General features: G+C 49.7%; 1 protein-coding gene across 2 annotated transcripts in view; it reads right to left on the bottom strand.

The window, feature by feature from the left end:
* Positions 1 to 19,690, bottom strand: part of LOC123755724 (RING finger protein 17) — a 928,112-nt gene that overhangs the window by 160,663 nt on the left and 747,759 nt on the right. For both annotated transcript variants that reach the window (XM_045738465.2, XM_069300037.1), the window contains 2 exons: positions 6,423 to 6,635; positions 2,966 to 3,144 (listed from right to left, as the gene is read on the bottom strand). In XM_045738465.2, coding sequence (XP_045594421.2) covers positions 2,966 to 3,144; positions 6,423 to 6,635 — 392 coding nt within the window. The remainder of the gene's footprint in view (positions 1 to 2,965; positions 3,145 to 6,422; positions 6,636 to 19,690) is intronic.

The following is a 19,690-nucleotide window of genomic DNA, read 5'->3' as shown; positions in this document are numbered from 1 at the left end:
TTGCGGAACGGAGCAGGAGTGACATTCACCCCAAATGCAAGCTGCAGTGGCTCTGCCAGCACTGCCTGAAATGAGGCGACAGTATTAGGCCTAAGATGACGGTCATGAAACAACCAAGAGAGAAAGGACAAAACAACACGACAAGAAACTGAAGACAACCTATGAAGAGACAAAGTGCCGAAACGACATCCAGGAAATTTCTTACTGTCGTTGAGACGAAACTTGCAGGTAGGACACCACTAACTAAGCCACCTGATCACCATACAAGTGGTGATAAACTCGCGTCAAAAAGACCAGATGTGAAGAGCAGAGAAGATCGAACCAGCCACGTACCAGACCGGACCGATCTGCTGAAAGAGGCAGAGCCGTGTGAAGACCCTCGGGTTCGGACATTTAGCAAGAAGCACCTGAAACTAGGGCTGGGCCAGCCACCAAGGAGCCAACAGGACTACTCTTCCCTGGTAAATCTCCAACCGAGCCAGGACCTGGAGCAACAACCGAATCGGTCGGAAAAGGTACAGGTAACCCCACCTCGACCAGTCAAGCAGAAAGGCATCGACCCCAAAGGCCTCGCAGGCTGGGAAGGGTGTAAGCGAGAGACCCTTGTGTAGGGAGAAAAAGCAGTGTTAAATGCTGGAAAACAGTCTGGAACTGTTACAGTTGAAAACCCAGCCCTAAGGCTGCAGATGCACAGATCATCATGTTAACAGGAAAATGCAATCTCCTAAAAACCATGGTAAACAAAAGTGATAATTGGTTAAATTATTAATTAACAGATTCAATGCAAGAAAATATAGAGAAACAACAATGTTAAATGTAGAAAAACAGCCTGGAACATTATAAGACATATAAATGAACTATGGGGAAATGTGTATAACATGTACTGTAAAGGGTTGAGACATTATTGGAACCGGGCAGGAGTGACATGTGCAAGCCCCTATCGGTCACTTGGTGGAGAGAGGCAGTCAGGGAAAGGACCAGAGTCAATTATGTGTCTTGAGATGGTCTCCAGAACACTCCAGCACAACAAGGGCGGCCAAAAGCCGAGCAGCAAACGACCAAACAGAGGCAGAACCCAAGGAATCTGGTTAACGTGCCCCAAGGGCAGTACTTACAGGGCACCTAGGGAAGGTAACCCCTAGGCACATGCAGCCTAAGTACTGAAGAATTACTTCTGGCTCGTGCACCCCCCTATGAGACAGCCACCACACCACAAGGGCACAGAGCTGAAGACAAAATCTGGTGCCAGAGCACACGCCTTCCGCCTAGTGCATCAGCCTCAGGACTAAGGTTCTGGATAGCTGGTGTGGGGAGTCTGGGGCTTCCCCTTTCCCCTCCCAAGAAGGGGAAGAGCTGCGCAGACGGTGTCTCAGCGACATGGTGACGTCATGCTCATTTGCTAATTTTTGCATGGGGAGTTGTCTCCACTTGTTTGGCTTTTAGTTGCAATTTCTTAACCAGAATAGGGGTTTGTTTTGGAATGCTTACCTTTCTGGGTGCCTGACCCAGTTGATGGCAGACACGGAATGCTTCCAACCACATCGAGACTTCTATAGGCCATTGCTCCTCATGCCTCTCTAAGGGGGGCCAGGCTCGAACTCGTGGTCCCCGGTAGGCCTATAAACTCCTTTCCCACTAATGATGCTTAAGTCTAATATTTCAATATCAGCCTGGATAGCTCCAGGGAGCCGACAGGGTCCCCCCCCAGAAAATATACTGTAATATGATAGACATTTGCTATTTCAGAAATTATTTATGTTATTGGCTCTAGCTTTCAAAATAACTTGAGTGCGGGTGGACTGGTCTATTTCCTGTACACACACAGCACCATGTGCTTTTTGTTCGAATTTGTCGCTACAGTTTAGTGACCTATGGCCTTGAAATATTAAAATTAATAAATGATTTCTTAAATAACAATTTCCACAGCTCTTATTATCCTAAAAATCTTGCTAAACTAAATATATATAACCCAAAAATATATAATATGATATAAATTTAATAGTTAAGAGAAATTTGTTACAAGATCTGGCTTAAATTTCAGCCAGTTGGGTGTATAAACCTAGTTTCTCGGTGTTAGCTGCCCATATAGCCACCTACCCAAATCCTACGACTCCACCCGAATAGTCGTCCACCCACACTGTCCGCCCAAATAGCAGTCCATCTGCCTGCCCAAATCCACCCACCCTGCCTAAATAGCTGCCCACCCACACAAATAGCCACCCATGTGCCTACCCAAACCCACCCACCCACCCTGCCCGCCAGTCATCCACTAATCCATCCATGATGATGTGATTGATGTTCAAAGATGAACATTCCAGATTTTTGAGCTAGTGAAGAATGGTTGGAAAGATTTAATAATAGGCATAATATTAAGAACAGGAAAATTGCCGGAGAACCATTAAGCAGCTGAAGGTAACACAGCAGCAGCGAGCACCAGCAAAGCTGATGCAAACCTCTAGAACATCGTGCATGAAATGTACAGTTAGAACAAGTGTTAAATTTAAGTACATAGTGTTAAAGTGTAAAATTTAAATTATAGTAATTTTAGTGTACAATAGTTTTCATAAACTGTATTATAGTACTCAACATACTACAGAACTACATAATTTAAACAGTTCTAACTGCATAATACAGTACTGTACATAATTACTGTATTGTATTCACAATTTCAAGAAAATTCAAGCTGGACATATTCCAACAATAAAGTAAATATAACTATAACTATTTTTTAGAAGAGTAGTAATATATAGGTACAGTATATAATAAAATAATGCATTTTTATTGGGTACAAGAAAAAGAGACACTGACACAAACACCTCCTGAAGGTCACCTGTTGCAACGAATCTACCCCCGCTATGAACTGGGGTTGGTCCCATATAGTGTGCCGAACTGAGGTAGTACTATAATGGAAGGGCTAAACATAAAAATAAACTGCATGCACAGATACACATTCCTAAACACTTACCTGGAGTTTGCTTTTGCTGACTTCACTGGAAGTGCCAGGCCATTCTGAACGAGAAGCTTGTTCAGGGATACACGATAGACAGAACCTGCTTCAAAAGGTCCGTGAATAATATTTTCCATCCAACCAATCTCCACTGGCATTATTTGAAGGTCCAGTTTGGAGTCATAATAAGAAGAGCCCTAGAAAAAGTAAAGAACCTTATCAACCACAGTGTGTACTTGAAAACTATACATTAATAACACACTTTCCTAACTTTCATACCTGTCGAAACTCATAATTTGAAGAAAGTAACTAAATCCAAGATCAAAAGTGTGATTTGAGCTATCTATACAGTGTTAGCATCCATGGAAAATTTTTATTGCAAATTATACGCTGAACATATTAAACCTTGCTTTCGATCACAGAAAAATATTAACAAGTATTTTTCATAATAAAATATGTGCAATGAATTATATGACAGGACAATATGAGGAAGTAGGGGGTTAAGGTTAGGTGGCAGATGATTTGGCTAGATGGTAGATGATTAGACTACATAGTAGATGATGACCTTCCCAATCATGTCAAAGGCTGTACACCTCTCAACCAGTTTAAGAAAAAAACTAAGTACTACCTAATAAACTCCATGTAACCTACCTTACCCCCAAAATGTTCAACCCATGTCTTGCTATTTTCAAACAATAATGTTTGTTGACCAACTTGTTTAATTGCTGATTTCTGCCCTGCACCCCCCCACTACCCTTTCAACACAATTTATACTTTAATCTTAATTAGTATTCAGTTTTAGTCTATGTGGGATTTCCCCCCCCCCACCTTGCCAGAAACACTATGCATACTAGTGACTTTAGGTATTGTATGCACTAGCTATATCTATAAATCCAACATTATGTTTGTAACTCATCTTCTTTGTATGTACTTTTACCTGAATAAACATTTGAATTTGAATTTTGAATAAGGCTAGGTGGTGGAGGATAAGGTTAGGTGGCAGAGGCTACAGCTACATGGCAGAGATTAAAGCTAGATGGTAGAGGCTAAGGCTAGGTAGTAGAGGTTAAGGATAGATGGCAGAGGATAAGGTTAGGTGGCAGAGGCTAAAGCTACATGCCAGAGGATAAGACTAGGTGGTTGAGGATAAGGCTAGGTCCATCATCTAGGTTCATAATCATCCAGCAAAAATCTGCCATCAGGACAATAACTAACTCTACCTTCAGACAACACACAGCGCCCTTGTTCAAATCCCTAAACATGCTAAACAAACTCACTCCATACACTCTCCTGTGTAAATTATGTTTATAAAACCCTTTTTCTAAGTGCAAACCCTGTTCTGAAACTCTTCGTGGACAGATGTAATATAACACATGCCCACCACACCAGACATAAATCTCTCTTTGATATCCCCAGAGTCAAACTTAACACTATCGCGCACCCCATGAGAGCACCGCAGACTTTGACGTCATGGCCCCAATGGTGCGGGCGAGCGTGCGGCGACACCTAAATGTGTATACTCGTTTCAGTTTTCTCACCTTAATTCTGGTGCTACATCGTTCGTTTTGGTATCAATGTGTTCGCAATTAAATTCCCTACAAGTGTGTATAAATATAATGTCCAAAAAGCCTGGCGTGACTCCCAACATCAAAGCCTAAAGTCGGCAAAAGTTACCCGTGAGCATACAAAATCAGTAAAATGTGTATACTCATTCCATTTTTCTCACCTTAATTCTCGTGCTACATCGCTCGTTTTGGTATCATTGTGTTCGCATTTAAATTCCCTACAGATGTGTATGAATATAATGTACAAAAGCCTCGAGTGGCTCCCCGCAGAAAAGCCTAAAGTTACCCGTGAACGAGCACCAATTTGTATACTGCAACCTAATGTATATACTCGTTCAGTTTGATTACATCAATTTTCGTGTTACGTCTTTCATTTTGGTATCAAATTGTTCGCAATAAAAAGGCGCGTATTTTAAAACTAATCCCATAATAATAGAGCAATAACTGGAATTTTAACAAATATTTTAATTCTGGAAGCTCATCATCACAAAATTATTTATATCTTTCCAGTGTTCCGACATAAATTTTTGTGTTACATCTTTCATTTTGGTATCAAATTGTTCGCGACATAAAGGCGCGCATTTTAAAACTAGTCCCAACATAATAGCACAATAAATAGAATTTTAACAAATATTTAAAAATTGACCAAAAACCTATTTATAATCATATAAGTGTTCAGACATCAAGTTTCATGTTACATCTTTTATTTTGGTATCAAATTGTGCGCATTCTAAGGGCACTTATTTTGATACTATCCTGAGGTCAATTGGATAAAAAATGAATTTTATACAAATATTTTTGTAGTGGACGCAAGTCCGGTCCTCGGTTAGGACTCGGCAGAAAAATAATGGATGAGAGTCCGGTTCAAAGTGACCGATAGTGTTAATCTATGTAAACACTCTATGCAAATAAAGGGACCTAGTCTATGGAACTCACTCCCTAATGATTTGAAAAGCTGTCCAACTTTTGCCTTATTCAAAAATAAAACTAAAAAGTACCTAATTTCATCTTCATAGTTTTCTACCATGGGCTTTATCTTCACACTGTACCTAGTGCTACTCAATCCCCCAATATTTGTACTTAAGCCATATTACTTTAACATTGTAATCTTAGATATCATCTGATATCATGGTTGTTGTATTGAGTGCATTTTCTACGGCATTATTCCTTGAAACTTTTCCTCAAAATGATCCTCATATTATGCTTCAGTGAACCAATGTATAACCCTCAAATGCTATCCTCATGTACCTAGTATTCCTTGTTTTTGTATTGTGTATTATTTTGATCTGCTTATGTGTCAAAATTTCTTCAAATTACCTGTAAACATTTTTTGTTGATTTTACTGTAATTATTCTACTTAAAATTATCTGTACCTGTAAAGAAAAGCTGTAAAATACCTGCTAACATTTTTTATAAATTTTACTGTTAATTCATCAAAAAATTTTGTTAGTTTAAAGACTTGCCCAAAACGCTATGCGTGCTAGTGGCTTTACAAGAATGTTAATTCAACTTATTTTCTATATTCTCTGTTAACCCCAATGTAACTTCTTGTATATAAATAAATAAATAGGTGGTAGAGGATAAGGCTAGGTGGTAAAGGATAAGGCTAGGTGGTAAAGGATAAGGCTAGGTGGTAAAGGATAAGGCTAGGTGGTAAAGGATAAGGCTAGGTGGTAAAGGATAAGGCTAGGTGGTAAAGGATAAGGCTAGGTGGTAGAGGATAAGGCTAGGTGGTAAAGCATAAGGCTAAAAAGTAAAGCCAGAATGATAATAATATTACTGAGTTTAGTATTATCTTTCTTATAAAAAACATTGCAAGTCAGGCATAATTTAGATTACCCTCTCACTAATAAGTGTTTCTGTTCAAATGATTAAAAAGGGATTTAGAATAAATTACACAAAAGTCGTACTTTATGTAGAATGTACAAATTATTGTGGACTGTCAGCTGTTCTCTCAGGTAGTCTAAAGATGTCTGTGGCCAATGTCTTTGGCCACCTGGGGCATCTAAACCAGCAAGACACACTACTCTGCTAAGATGCATCACATTTTGCAACTTTTCATGAAGAGGGAGCAGACTGCCAATCCAAACTATCATTATACCGCCACAATCCACGAGAAGGACCTGAAAATGAATAGAAAACTGAACTGGATCATTCTATATGAAGTCACAATTAATAATATGCAAAATAAATTCATAGAAATGAATAGCAACACCTAAAATCCAGTGCTCAAGACAACATAGCGAAATTGATTTTGCTAAATTGGATCACAAACCTTAAAGCTAATTTTCTGGGAGGGGGGGGGGGAACCCCTTGTGGCTCCCTGAAGCCACAGGGAGCCACAGGAAGAACAATAAGTTGGTTTCCATCTACCAGGTAACATCAGCTGTGGAGTTCTTAGGCCTACCAGAGACCAAAACCAGAACCTCACAGAGGTTCTGTGTCCCACTCACTCACAGAGGAGCAAGGAGCAGTGATATTTTGTCACCTCACTGGGAAAGGCATCTAAAAAGTCAGCAAGTCAAAAAACCAGCGTTGAATGTAATGAAACGCCATTTTCTGGGTGAGTCCCGGAGGCTCCCCGGAGCTATCCCAGGCTGATATGCTAATGTCAGACTTTGGCATCAGTCATGTGTATGGAGTTCTTAGGCCTACCGGGGACCACGGCCAGAACCGGGCCCCCTCAGAGAGGCAAGGGGAGCAATGGCCTATAGAAGCCCCCGTGTAGTTGGAAGCATTCTATGTCTGCCATCGACCGGAACAGGCACCCAGAAAGGTAAGCGCCCCAAAACAAACCCCTATTCTGGTTAAAATTGCTACCAACAACCGAACTAGTGGATAGAACTCCCCAACCGAAAACAAGCAAACTAGTGTGACGTCACACACCGCCGCGCCGCTGTCTGCGCAGCTCCCCCGCGCCGGCTACCCACACCTCAGTTCTTGAGGCTGGATGTAAAAAACGCGAAAAAACGCCGACTGGAGGGAGGGAGGGATGCCGGGGAGCCTCCGGGACTCACCCAGAAAATGGTGTTTCATTACATTCAACGCTGGTTTTCTGGGGGAAGCCCCGTTGGCTCCCCGGAGCTAACTACCCACAGACAGAAAAAAAGAGGGACTTACCCGGGAGGCGGTCGTCGCTCACTCCTCAACTCGAAGCCGAGACAACTGGCTGCAACCGCCGACCCAAAGCAACACAGGCCCGACGAGGCCCAGGGACATTCACAAGGTAACGAGCAGCCAGGACCCTGTTCGACCGCCAAAATCCCCGCGCCCGAATATCAGACCAAGACATATTCCCAAAGACGGCAGCAAGAGCCGCGAACTTACGAACGTCATGGGCACGGGGATAGACCACAGGCTGGCTGGACCTAATAACCCTGCGGACGACCTGAGAGACCCGAACCCGCGAACAGGGAAGAAGGGAAACCGATTAACCCACAGCGCGTCCAAGGACACAGAAGCTGTGGCGCGCAAATAACGGCGAAGCGCCGCAACCGGACACAAAACATGATGCACCCCCGGCCTGACCAACCAAGCATCAACCACCCACGGACCCCTCCGGAATGCAGCAGTCTCATTCTTCGCCAGAAAAGAAGGAGATGGCTGCAAACGAACAAAACAATCACCACGAACAAAAGAGCAGAAACCCCTGCGCCGGAGGAGAGCATGAAGCTCCCCTACTCGACCCCCAGAGGCCAAAGCCAACAAGAAAAGTGCCTTGGAAAAACAATCCTGGACTGAAGGGGCCACAACGAAACGAGGAGATGAAAGGAAAGCGAGCACTCTATCCAAAGACCAGGACGGCTCAGGCGACGCATGAGCAGGCCGGAGGTGAAACAATGCACGAGACAGCTTGCGAAACGGCGCAGACGTAACATCGATACCGAAAGCAAGCTGAAGCGGCTCCGCCAGCGCCGCACGATACGAAGTGACAGTGTTAGGCATAAGATGACGGTCCTGAAACAACCACGAGAGGAAGGACAAGACCACCCGAACAGACAAGGAGCTAACACGACGAAGACGCAAAAAGAAACGGAAGGACCGCCAGGAAACTTCATACTGCCGCCAAGAAGAAGCCCTCAGGTGGGACACCAACAAGAAGGCCACCTGATCACCATAGAGATGATGATAGACTCGAGTCAAAAAAACCATACGCGAAGACTCGAGGAGAAGATCGAACCAGCCACGTGACGTACCGGCCCGATCTGCTGAAAGAGGCGGAGCCGCGGGAAAACCCTCGGGTTCGGACACCGAGCAACCAGCGCCTGAAACCAAGGCTGGGCCGGCCACCAAGGGGCCAGAAGGACAACTCTCCCCTGGTAAGTCTCTAAGCGAGTCAGGACCCGGAGCAACAGCCGAACCGGGGGAAAGAGGTACAGGAACCCCCACCTCGACCAGTCTAGCCGAAAGGCATCGACCCCGACGGCCTCGCGATCGGGGAAGGGCGCCGTATAAACGGGAAGACGCCGCGACCACGCCGACGCGAAGAGGTCCACTTTGGGGCGCCGGAACGTCTGGCAAAGCCAACGGAAGGACTCGTCGTCGACCGTCCACTCCGTGGAGAGGGGAACGAAGCGAGACAGGGCGTCGGCCAAGACGTTGGACACGCCCCGTACGTGAACCGCCAGGAGAGCCAAACCCCGAGAACTCAGCAGACGAGTCACCCGAAGCGACCAACCCCAAAGAGACAAGGACCACATCGAACCCCCGCGGTTCAGGCAATGAACCACTGGAGAGCAGTCCGAATGGAGCCGAATCGTTGATCCGTGGGCCACCCGAATCCTCCCCAGAGCAAACCACACTGCCGCGAACTCCCGCACCGTGCTGTGAGCTCGACGGAAGGACGGATCCCAACGCCCCTGGCCGGCCTGGTGAGCACTGGTCACAAAACCCCAGCCGAGAGACGACGCATCCGTGTACACATCGAGCGAGGGCTCGGGTAGGCGCCAAGGCACTGAACCCCGAAAAACCCGAAGAGGAAGCCGGTGACGCAGCAACCGACGCAAGTCCCCCGGGGGTCGAACTCTGCGATCGCGAGAGAGGCGGAAGGGGGAACCCCGAAGGAACCAGAACAGCCGTCGAAGCCAAACCCGACCCGGCGGGTAGACCACCATCGCGAAGTTCAGGCTCCCGCACAGCCCCTCGAGCAACCGCCGGGTGACCCGAGGGCCCTCCAGAAACAGACGAAGGCGGGACCGCAGCCGCAGGAGAGACTCCGGAGGGAGAGACAAGGAGGCGGTTCGAGAGTCCCACACGAGACCCAGCCAAGTCCGAACCTGAGAGGGAACCAGATGGGACTTCCTCCAGTTCACCAAGAACCTGAACTCGGCGAGCTGGGAAAGAACCAAATCCCTGGCTAGCAAGCAAGCTGACTGGCTGGGAGCCCAAACCAGCCAGTCGTCGAGGTAGGCCAACACCCGAACACCTAGGAGACGCAAACGAGCCACCACAACTCGTGGAAGGCGCGTGAACACGCGAGGTGCCAGGTTCAACCCGAACGGGAGACAACGAAAGCGGTAACTCAGACGCCCCACAACAAAACCGAGCCAGTCCCTGAACCGCGGATGAATCGGGACATGCCAATAAGCGTCCCGGAGGTCCAGGGACACCATCCAAGCTCCCGGCTCCAAGAGGAGCCGAACCTGAGACAGCGTAGTCATCCGAAAGGAGGGGCAATGAACCCAGGGGTTCAGACGGGACAAGTCCAGAATGAACCGCAGGTCCGCGCAGTCCCGTTTCGGAACCGGAAACAGACGGGAAACCCATCTGAGGGACGACGTCGTTTCGACGACGCCCCTCAGATGGGTACCCACTCCAAGACGACTCGACAGAGCGCAGGGGAAGAAACCTGCCCTGCCAGCCCCGACCCCCCAAAGGGGGGAGGGCGCCACCCAACGCCACCGCAGGCCGCGAGACACGACCCGAAAGGCCCACGAATCGTGGGACCAGGCGCGGGCGAACAGCGCAAGCCGCCCCCCCATCGCCCCGTCAAGGGGGCAAACCGCGAAAGGGCCGGCGACCCTTACGAGACCCAGAACCCCGCACAGCGCGAACACCGCGCCAACCAGACGAGGGAGGGTCCGCAGGAGGAGCCAACCCCAAACCTGACACCAGAGGCCTACCACGACGAGAGGAACCCCGAGCCCTGGCACGACCTTTCCGGGAAGACCCACCCCGGGACCCCCGGAAAACCAACAAGTCCGACATCGGACGACAAGCCGCCGACACAGCCTGAATAAACTGCGCCACGGCCGACTCCCCAAACAGGAGAGGACAAAAAGGTGAAGAACACCTAAGAGCCAGAGCCCAAGCAGATTCCACGGAGGAACCCAGCACCGCCTGCCGACACGCGAGACGGGAAACATAAAACAGGGAAACCGCATCCCGCAAAATTGGCGTGAACAGCTTCAACAAGGCAGCCGACGAACACGCAGCCGAGGACAAGGTGCCGGACCCCGGGACGGACCCAAGCGTCCCCACATCCTCCATGAGCCAATCCGAAGACAGCTCCAGGAGGGAAAAGAACCGCAAGGCCGAACACAAAAGGCCCTGGGCGCGCAAGTCCTCCGCAACGAGCGCCGCCGAAAGGGAGGGAACCTGCACATAGAGCTGAATAACGCCCACATCGCGGGGAAGGGCAGAGGCAAACAAGCACTCATTCAGGTACTCAAGTTCGTCCCCCAGGAAAACCTGAAGCACCGTGGAAGCTTCCCGCCACTCCAGCGTGCGGGAACGACAGAAGGAATGCCAGGAATCCAGACCAAACAAGGGGCAGTCTGCTAGCCAGGACGACTCCGGAACCTCGTAACGGAGCCAGAAAGGGAACGAAGTCCCAAACCTGAACGTGGACGGATCCATTTCCGAGGCATAATCCGGGTCACGCAGGAGGTAAGCTGCAAAGGCCGCTCGCACCACACCAGGTTGGATGCGATAAGCCGAAAACCTCCGGAAGGACGGAACCGACGTACCCGGGGGAACACGGAACCGAACCCGGGGAGGGGCCGACACCAAATCCAACTCGTACGCAGAGGGGGGGAAAAGAAAACCCAACTCCTTGTAACAATAAGCCCCGCTCAGTGGGAAGAAAAACCCAGGCGGGGTCCAGCGGGGCCCAAGGCCCCCAAGTCAGCCCCTCCCCAGCCGCGAGGTCCGTCACCACAGGACCCGAGGCCGAGTCCTCTCCCCAAGCCCCGACCCCACAAGACAAGGACGGAGCACCCGGAAAAGCTGGAGGAAGGGGGTCCCCACTGGTCAGACCCTGAAGCTTCGGCCGGGAGACAAGACTCGAATGCCTCTGTCGCCCTCCCGGAAGGGGCAACCCCCGAAGCTGCCCGAGTCTCGAGATCAAGTAACCCCTGCTCCGACCCCGAAACCCTCAGACGCTTCGGGGCCGGAAGCAGGGGCGGGGGACCAGAACAAACAGAAGGGGAAGGACGAGGAGGTGCGGACTGAACCAGGATCGAAGCGACCCCACCCCCAAATCCGAGTCTCGAAAAGCAAAGCGGGGCAGCCCCGGGGCATCCGGGGAAGCAACCAATCGAGCACGTTGCAACAGACGAAACCTAGACTGCAACGCACGCGCCGCCTGTACCCGAATAGAATCATCAGAGGATTGGGTAAATTGAGTCACAAGCAAGCAGCAACACACACAGGACTCAGGGTCGAAAGTATCACCAACCCAACAGGCAGCGTGGCAGAGGCAAAAACAATGAGGGTCACCCTGAGACAAGGGGACCGAGCAACCCTCAAACTCGCACACAGCGAGTGGGGACTCCAGGGTCACATCCATCGGACCCACGCGCCCCCTAGGGGATTCCCAGGGTCCTGAGCGTTTACTTGAAGAGGACTCGCGCTCAGGTAGTCCCAGGCAGGGTGCTGCAAACCGGCGCCCAAAACTACCAAGCAAACTTCTAAAGCTGAACCCCAGGGACGTGTACACTCACGGGGACCTAGCAGGGGGCGCCACCGAGGAGAACAGTGGAAGGGCAAAAACAAACTGAATAAAATGACAGAACCCCCCACCAGGCAAAAACAAAAAGAAAAACAAAACCCCGCAAGAGGACAGCGAACCCCAAGGAACAGAGCCGGCCGCGATGTCGGGAAATACAAGCTGAGCAGCACCCTGCGCCCCTACCAGTGCAAACTGCCTCTTACCTGCCGGTAACAAGGGAGAACAGAACACCCAAGAGCCCAACAGGCGGCCGAAAAACCGAAAGGTAAAACGGACCAGCAGAGGCAGACCCCGAGGAGCCTGTGGAAGGTGGCCCCAAGCCCCAAGGGCAGTACTTAGAGGGCACCTAGGGAAGGCAGCCCTAGGCGCATGCAGCCCGAGTACCGAAGATAACTCCTGGCTCTCGCACCCACAAAACCAACACCACACGCAAAGCACAGTGCAGTAGCGACACCGGAGCCAGAGCACACGACCATCGCCTATAGCATCAGCCTCAAGAACTGAGGTGTGGGTAGCCGGCGCGGGGGGTCTGGGGCTCCCCCTTCCCCCTCCCGGGGAGGGGGGAGCTGCGCAGACAGCGGCGCGGCGGTGTGTGACGTCACACTAGTTTGCTTGTTTTCGGTTGGGGAGTTCTATCCACTAGTTCGGTTTTTGGTAGCAATTTTAACCAGAATAGGGGTTTGTTTTGGGGCGCTTACCTTTCTGGGTGCCTGTTCCGGTCGATGGCAGACATAGAATGCTTCCAACTACACGGGGGCTTCTATAGGCCATTGCTCCCCTTGCCTCTCTGAGGGGGCCCGGTTCTGGCCGTGGTCCCCGGTAGGCCTAAGAACTCCATACACATGACTGATGCCAAAGTCTGACATTAGCATATCAGCCTGGGATAGCTCCGGGGAGCCAACGGGGCTCCCCCCAGAAAAACCCAGTATTGAATGATATGAAACACCATTTTCTGGGTGAGCCCCGGAGACTTCCTGGAGCTATCTGGCTAATGTATGATATATTAGACCGGAGCATTAGTCTAAAGAGTTTGACCTACCGAGGTCAAGCCAGAACCTGGCCCCCTCAGAGAGGCTGCAGGAAGCAATGGCCCTGGAAAACCCCACTGTCGTTGTTTTTTTTTTCCTTATCTACCACTGACTGGGGTTAGGCACCCAGAAAGGTAGGCATAATAGAACAAACCCCACATGGTAAGAAAATTAGAACTAAAAACTGAAGAGACAGGTAGAACTCCCTCCAATCTCAAGGAAACAAGCAAACGTCACACTCCAACGACGCGCCGCTCGTCCGCGCAGCCCTCCCCTCCACATGCCGGTTTACCCAGCACTCCAGTTCAGAAACTAAGCATCAAACAATGCACAAAAACCTGTCAACCAGAGGGAGCAATGATTGCCAGGGAGCTTCCGAGGTTCACCCAGAAAATGGCGTTTCATTACATTCAACTCTGGTTTTCTGTGGGGAGCTCCTACAGCTCCCTGGAGCTACATAACCTAAGACAAGGAAAAGAGGGACTTACCTGGGAGACAGCCGCCACAAACTCCTTAAAGCGAAGTCAAGACAACTGGCTGCAACCTGCGACCCAAAGCAACACAGGAACAAATCCACAAGGGCCATGATGAGGGTTCGAACATACGTCTAGGATGATCCCAGATGTATCTTAGTCGATTACGCCACAACATGGTCAAAATAATTGCAACCATGTGAGGGCAGTAGCACTCCCGGTTGCAATTCTTTTGACCATGTCGTAGCGCAATCAACTAAGGTGCATCTGGGATCATCCCGGATGTAGGTTCGAACCCTCATCACAGTCCTTGTGGATTTGTTCATTTGATGTATCACGCTATTGTGATTTCTGTGTGCGCGCGCAACACAGGAATGCCTAGGAGCAGAAACGTTAACCAAATAACATGCGCCCAGGACCCTGCTCAACCTCCAAAATCCCCGCTCCCTAATATCAGCCCAAGACATGTTGCCAAACACGGCAGTCAAAGCAGAAAACTTCCTAACGTCATGAGCATGAGGCAAGACCACAGGCTGGCTAGAGTTAATAACCCTGTGGATGACCTGGGAGAACCGAGCCCCGGAACAGGGAACGAGGAAAACCGGATCAACCCAATGTGCATCCCTAGCCACTGAAGCCGAAGCATGCAGAGAATGGCGGAGAGCTGCAACCAGACACAACATATAATGCAACCCCGGCCTGATCAACCAAAAATCCACAACCCAAGGACACGCTCCGGAAAGCAGCCGTTTCGTTCTTCCCCAGAAAAGAAAGAGAAGGCTGCAACCAAACAAATCTACCATCAGGACCGAAAGAGTAAACCCCTGCGCCATAGGAAACCATGCAGCTCAACGACCCGACCCCCAAAGGCCAATGCCAACAGAAATATAGCCTTGGAAAAACAATCTTGAACCAAAGGGGCCACCACAAACCGAGGAGAGGAAAGATAAGAGAGCACCCTGTCCAAGAATCAGAATGGCTTGGGCGATGCATGAGCAGGCCGGATGTGAAACAAAGCACAAGAAAGCATAAGGAACGGGGCAAAAGTAACATCTACCCTGAACGCAAGCTGGAGTGGCTCCGCCCACGCCGCACGATACAAGGAGACAGTATTAGGCATCAAATGACGGTCTTAAAACAGCCAAAAAAGAAAGGACAAGACAACCCAAATAGAAATGGAAGACCACCTATGAAGAGACAAAAAGTGACAAAAAGAACACCAGGAAACCTCATACTGTCACCGAGACGAAACTCTCAGGTGGGACACCATCAACAAAGCTACCTGATCACCATACAGATGGTGATAAACCCATATCACAAAGACCAGGTGTGAAGAGCGGAGGATTAAATCGAACAAGGCATGTACTGCACCGGTCAAATCTGCTGAAAGAGGCAGAGCCGTGGAAAACATCTCAGGCTCGGATACTGAGAAAGCAGTGCCCGAAATCAAGGCTGGGCCAACAGGACTACATTTCAGTATTAACACTCCTGTTAAGTCTCCAACCGAGCCATGACCCAAAGCAACAGCTGGACCAGGGAAAAGAGGTACAGGTAGCCCCACCTCAATCAGTGCTGCCTAAAAGCATCGACCGCGACAGCCTCAAAGTCAGGAAAAGGCGCCACACACACTGAAAGATGCTGGGACCACACTGACGCTAAGAAGTCCACATCTGGGAGTCCATAAGACCAGCAGAGCCAACTGAAGGAGTTGGTGTCGACTGTCCATTACGTGGACAGAGGTCCAACATCGAAGTTGTTCGCCAGGATGTTGGACACCCCGTCCCCAGACATCAACCGCACGGAGAGCCTAACTCCAAGAATCCAGCAGACGAATCACTTAAAGTGACCAGCCCCAAAGGGCCAAGGACCGAAGAAAACCCCCTGCAGTTCAGGCAATGAACCACCAGAGTACAGTCAGGATGGAGCCGGATGCTCAAACTTCGAGCGACCAGAACACTCTGAAGCGACAGCCAAACAGCCACAAACTCCCACATAGTGCTTTGAGCTCAGCGGAAAGATGGCTCCCATCGACCCTGGCCGGCCTGGTGAGCACTGGTCACAAAACCTTTGCCGAGACACGAAGCGTCTGTGAACACATCAAGCGAGAGCGTGGGTAGGTGCCATGGCACTGAACCCTGAAAAGCCCGAAGAGGAAACCAACGACACAGCAACCGACGCAAGGCCCCCGAATCCAGCAAACACGAGAGCGGTGGAAAGGACAGTCCCAAAGGAACCAAGAACAGCCGCCGAAGCCACACTCGCCCTGGCGGGTAAACTAGCACGACGAAGTTTAGACTCCCACACAGCTGCTCGAGCAACCGCTGAGCGACCAGAGAGGCAGAGGTAAAGACAAGGAAGCAGTCCGAGAGTTCCACACACGACCCAGCCAAGTCTGAATCTGAGACGGGACCAGATGAGACTTCCTCCAATTCACCAGAAACCCGAACCCAGCGAGCTGGGAAAGAACCACTTTCTTGGTGAGCAGATATGCAGACCAACTGGGAGCCCACACCAGCCAGTAGTTGAGGTAGGTCAGAACCCGAACCCCTAACAGACACAGATGCATCACCACGACCCGGGTAAGACGCGTAAACATGCGAGGTGCCAGATTCAGACCAAACGGAAGACAACTATAGTGGAAAGCCTGATGCCCCACCACAAACCATAACCAGTCCCTGAATCCCCGATGAATCAGGACATGCCAATATGCGTCATAGAGGTCCAGACACACCATCCAAGCACCCGGCTCCAAAAGAAACTATCTAGTTAAGAGTGGTCATCCAAAAGGATGGGCAAACGATCCAGGGGTTCAGACGAGACAAGTCCAGAATGAACCGCAGATCCACACAAGTCCTGTTTTGGGACTGGAAACAGGCAGGAAACCCACCTGAGGGATGTGTACGTATCAACCACACCCAAGCATACCCACTCCAAGACAACCAGACGGAGTGCAGGGAAAAAGGCCTGCCCCGCCAGCTCAGAACCCCTTGGAGGAGGAGGAGGAGCAGCCACGCAACACCACTACAGGCTGGAGGAGATGACCTGAAACTCTCATGAATTGTGGGACCAGGGGTGAGCAAAGAGCGCAAGCCTCCCTCCCCATTGCCTCGTCAATGGGGCGATCTGCAAAAGGGCGAACGCCCCTTACAAGAAGCTAACCGATGAGCAGAAGGATCACTGCATAGACGAGACGAGGCCAGCTCTGAAGGCAGTCCCGACTCAAAAACTGGCACCACCCAACTGGGCGCCTGACAGCTGGGTGGACAGGGCTTTGGATTCGTAGTCCTGAGGTTCCGGGTTCGATCCCTGGTGGAGGTAGAGACAAATGGGCAAAAATGTTTCTTTGACCCTGACGCCCCTGTTACCTAGCAGTAAAGAGGTACCTGGGAGTTAGACAGCTGCTACGGGCTGCTTCCTGGGGATGGAGGCCTGGTCGAGGACCAGGTTGCGGGGACACTAAGCTCCAAAATCATCTCAAGATAACCGGCTTACCACGACTGAAGGAACCCTGAGCTCTGGCACAACCTTTCCGAGAAGAGCCACCACGGCCCCCCTCCCACCGGGAGAACCAACAAGTTCACCATTGGACAGCAACTAGATGAAGCTGCCTGCAGAAACTGCATGACAAGAGACTCTGCAAACAGTAACGGACAAAAAGGCGACGAAAACCTAAGAGCCAGAGCCCAAGCGGATTCCAAGGAGAGAGTAAACACAGCCTGTCTACACGCGAGGCAAGAAGCAAAAAGAACAGACACTGTTCCTTAAGAATCGGCGCAAACAACTTCAAAATGGCAGTCGATGCCTGAACTGTGGAGGCATGCGCACCGGATGAAGACCTGGCACCCAGCGCCTCCACATCCTCCTCAAGCCAATCCAAAGACAACTCGAGAAGGAAAAAAAAACGCAAGATCGAGGTCAAGTGCCCACAGGCGCACAAAGGCCTGTGGGCACAGCAACCAAGGCAGCCGAAAAGGAAGGAACCTACACATGGAGCTGCACAACACCAATGTCCCTAGGAAGCACAGGGGCGAACAAGCACTCATTAAGGCACTCAAACCTGCCCTCTAGGTAAACCTGTACAACAGTAAAAGTCTCCTGTCAATCAAGCATGTGGGTCTGACAAAACCCATGCCATGCATCCAACGAAAAGAAAGGACAGTCAGCCAGCCAGGAAGACTCCGGTACCTCATAACGCACCCAAAAGGGAAAAGTCGACCCGAACTCAATAGAAGATGGGTCCATCACCGAGGTATAAACGGGGTCTCGCAGGATGTATGCAGCGAGGGCCTCCCGAACCTCCCTAGGTGGAATTCAAGAAGCCGAAACCCTCCAAACGGAAGGAACTGAAAAACTCGAGGAAACCCGGAATCAAAGCCGGGAAGGAGCCGACGACAAATCATACTCGTATAGAGAGGGGGGGTAGGGGGGATTAAAAAAAATCCTTCCCCCTGCAACAACAAGCCGAACAAAAAGGGAACAAACAACAAAGGGACATCAAATAGGGTCCAAGTCAACTCCTCCCCAGCTACGGGATCCTCCACATCAGGGCCCTGGGCCGATGCGTCCTCCAAACCCCCTGCCTCTGGAGAAAAGGAACAGACCACAGGAAAAGCAGGGAAGAACGGGGTCCACTAGCTCAACCCGGAAGTCCCGGCAGGAGGAACAGGCTTGAATGCCTCCACCGTCGATCCGGAAAGGGCAGTCCCCTGAAGCCGCCTGTCTCAACACCAAGAAAGGCCTTCCCTGACTCGAAAACCCTCAGACATTTGGGAGCTGGGAGCAGGGGAAGAAGGGGGGGAAGAATGAACTATAGTAGGAAAAGGACCAGGGGGTGCGGACGAAACCAAAGTCAAGGCAACTAACACCCCCAAGTCCGGATCTCTATAACCAGAGCGGGGCAACTTTTGGATATCCGGAAAGGCAACCAACCTCACACGTTGCAGCAACTTAACACTTTCGCCTCTCAGTGACGCGCGAGCGCGTCACTAAGTTTTGTATGGGTTCCGCAAAGCTGACTCTGACGGGAGTCACGAGAATAAATATTTGTATAAATTCCAATTTCGATCCGATCTACTTGGGGATAGTTTAGAAATGTTCGCCATAAAATTTACGTTCTCTCTAATAGCCGAGGAGTTTATTTGGGAGAACGGCATGGCAGTGAATCATCATGGTAAAACAATTGTAATATTGACACGACGAGTATGATCGACGTAGTTTTTATATTTGTTGCCGGTCAAACGCATCCTTATGTGACATTTTATACTTATGTTCTTCTAGAACATTCTATTGCGAACACATTGGTACAAAAATGAAATACGTACATTGAAAAATAATGTCAGGACAGTGAATTGAATATACACTTTTCAATGCGGGTTTCGCCGATATGCCGCCGCGGGTAACACTTTGGCCACTTCCCACACTCTTGTGGGTCGGTTGCAACATTGATTCTATATTTATATGCATATGTCCGTGTAGAGAATTTTATTGCGATTTCAGTGATATCAAAATTAATCCTGTAGGACAAGTGTGGAGTTGAGAACCCTGAAGATAGTAGAAACATTTCGTTGCTGTCTGGCGCTCACGGCTAGTCATCGACGTAGTTTTTTATTTGTTGCTGATCTAACTTATGTTTTGGTGACATTTTATATTTATGTTCTTCTAGAACATTCTATTGCGAACACATCAGTACAAAAATGAAATACGTACATCGAAAATTAATGTCAGGA

This window comes from Procambarus clarkii, chromosome 43 (genome assembly GCF_040958095.1).
Source record: "Procambarus clarkii isolate CNS0578487 chromosome 43, FALCON_Pclarkii_2.0, whole genome shotgun sequence".
NCBI lineage: Eukaryota > Metazoa > Arthropoda > Malacostraca > Decapoda > Cambaridae > Procambarus > Procambarus clarkii.
The sequence above is the reverse complement of the archived record's forward strand: the minus strand, read 5'-3'. Positions and strand labels throughout refer to the sequence as shown.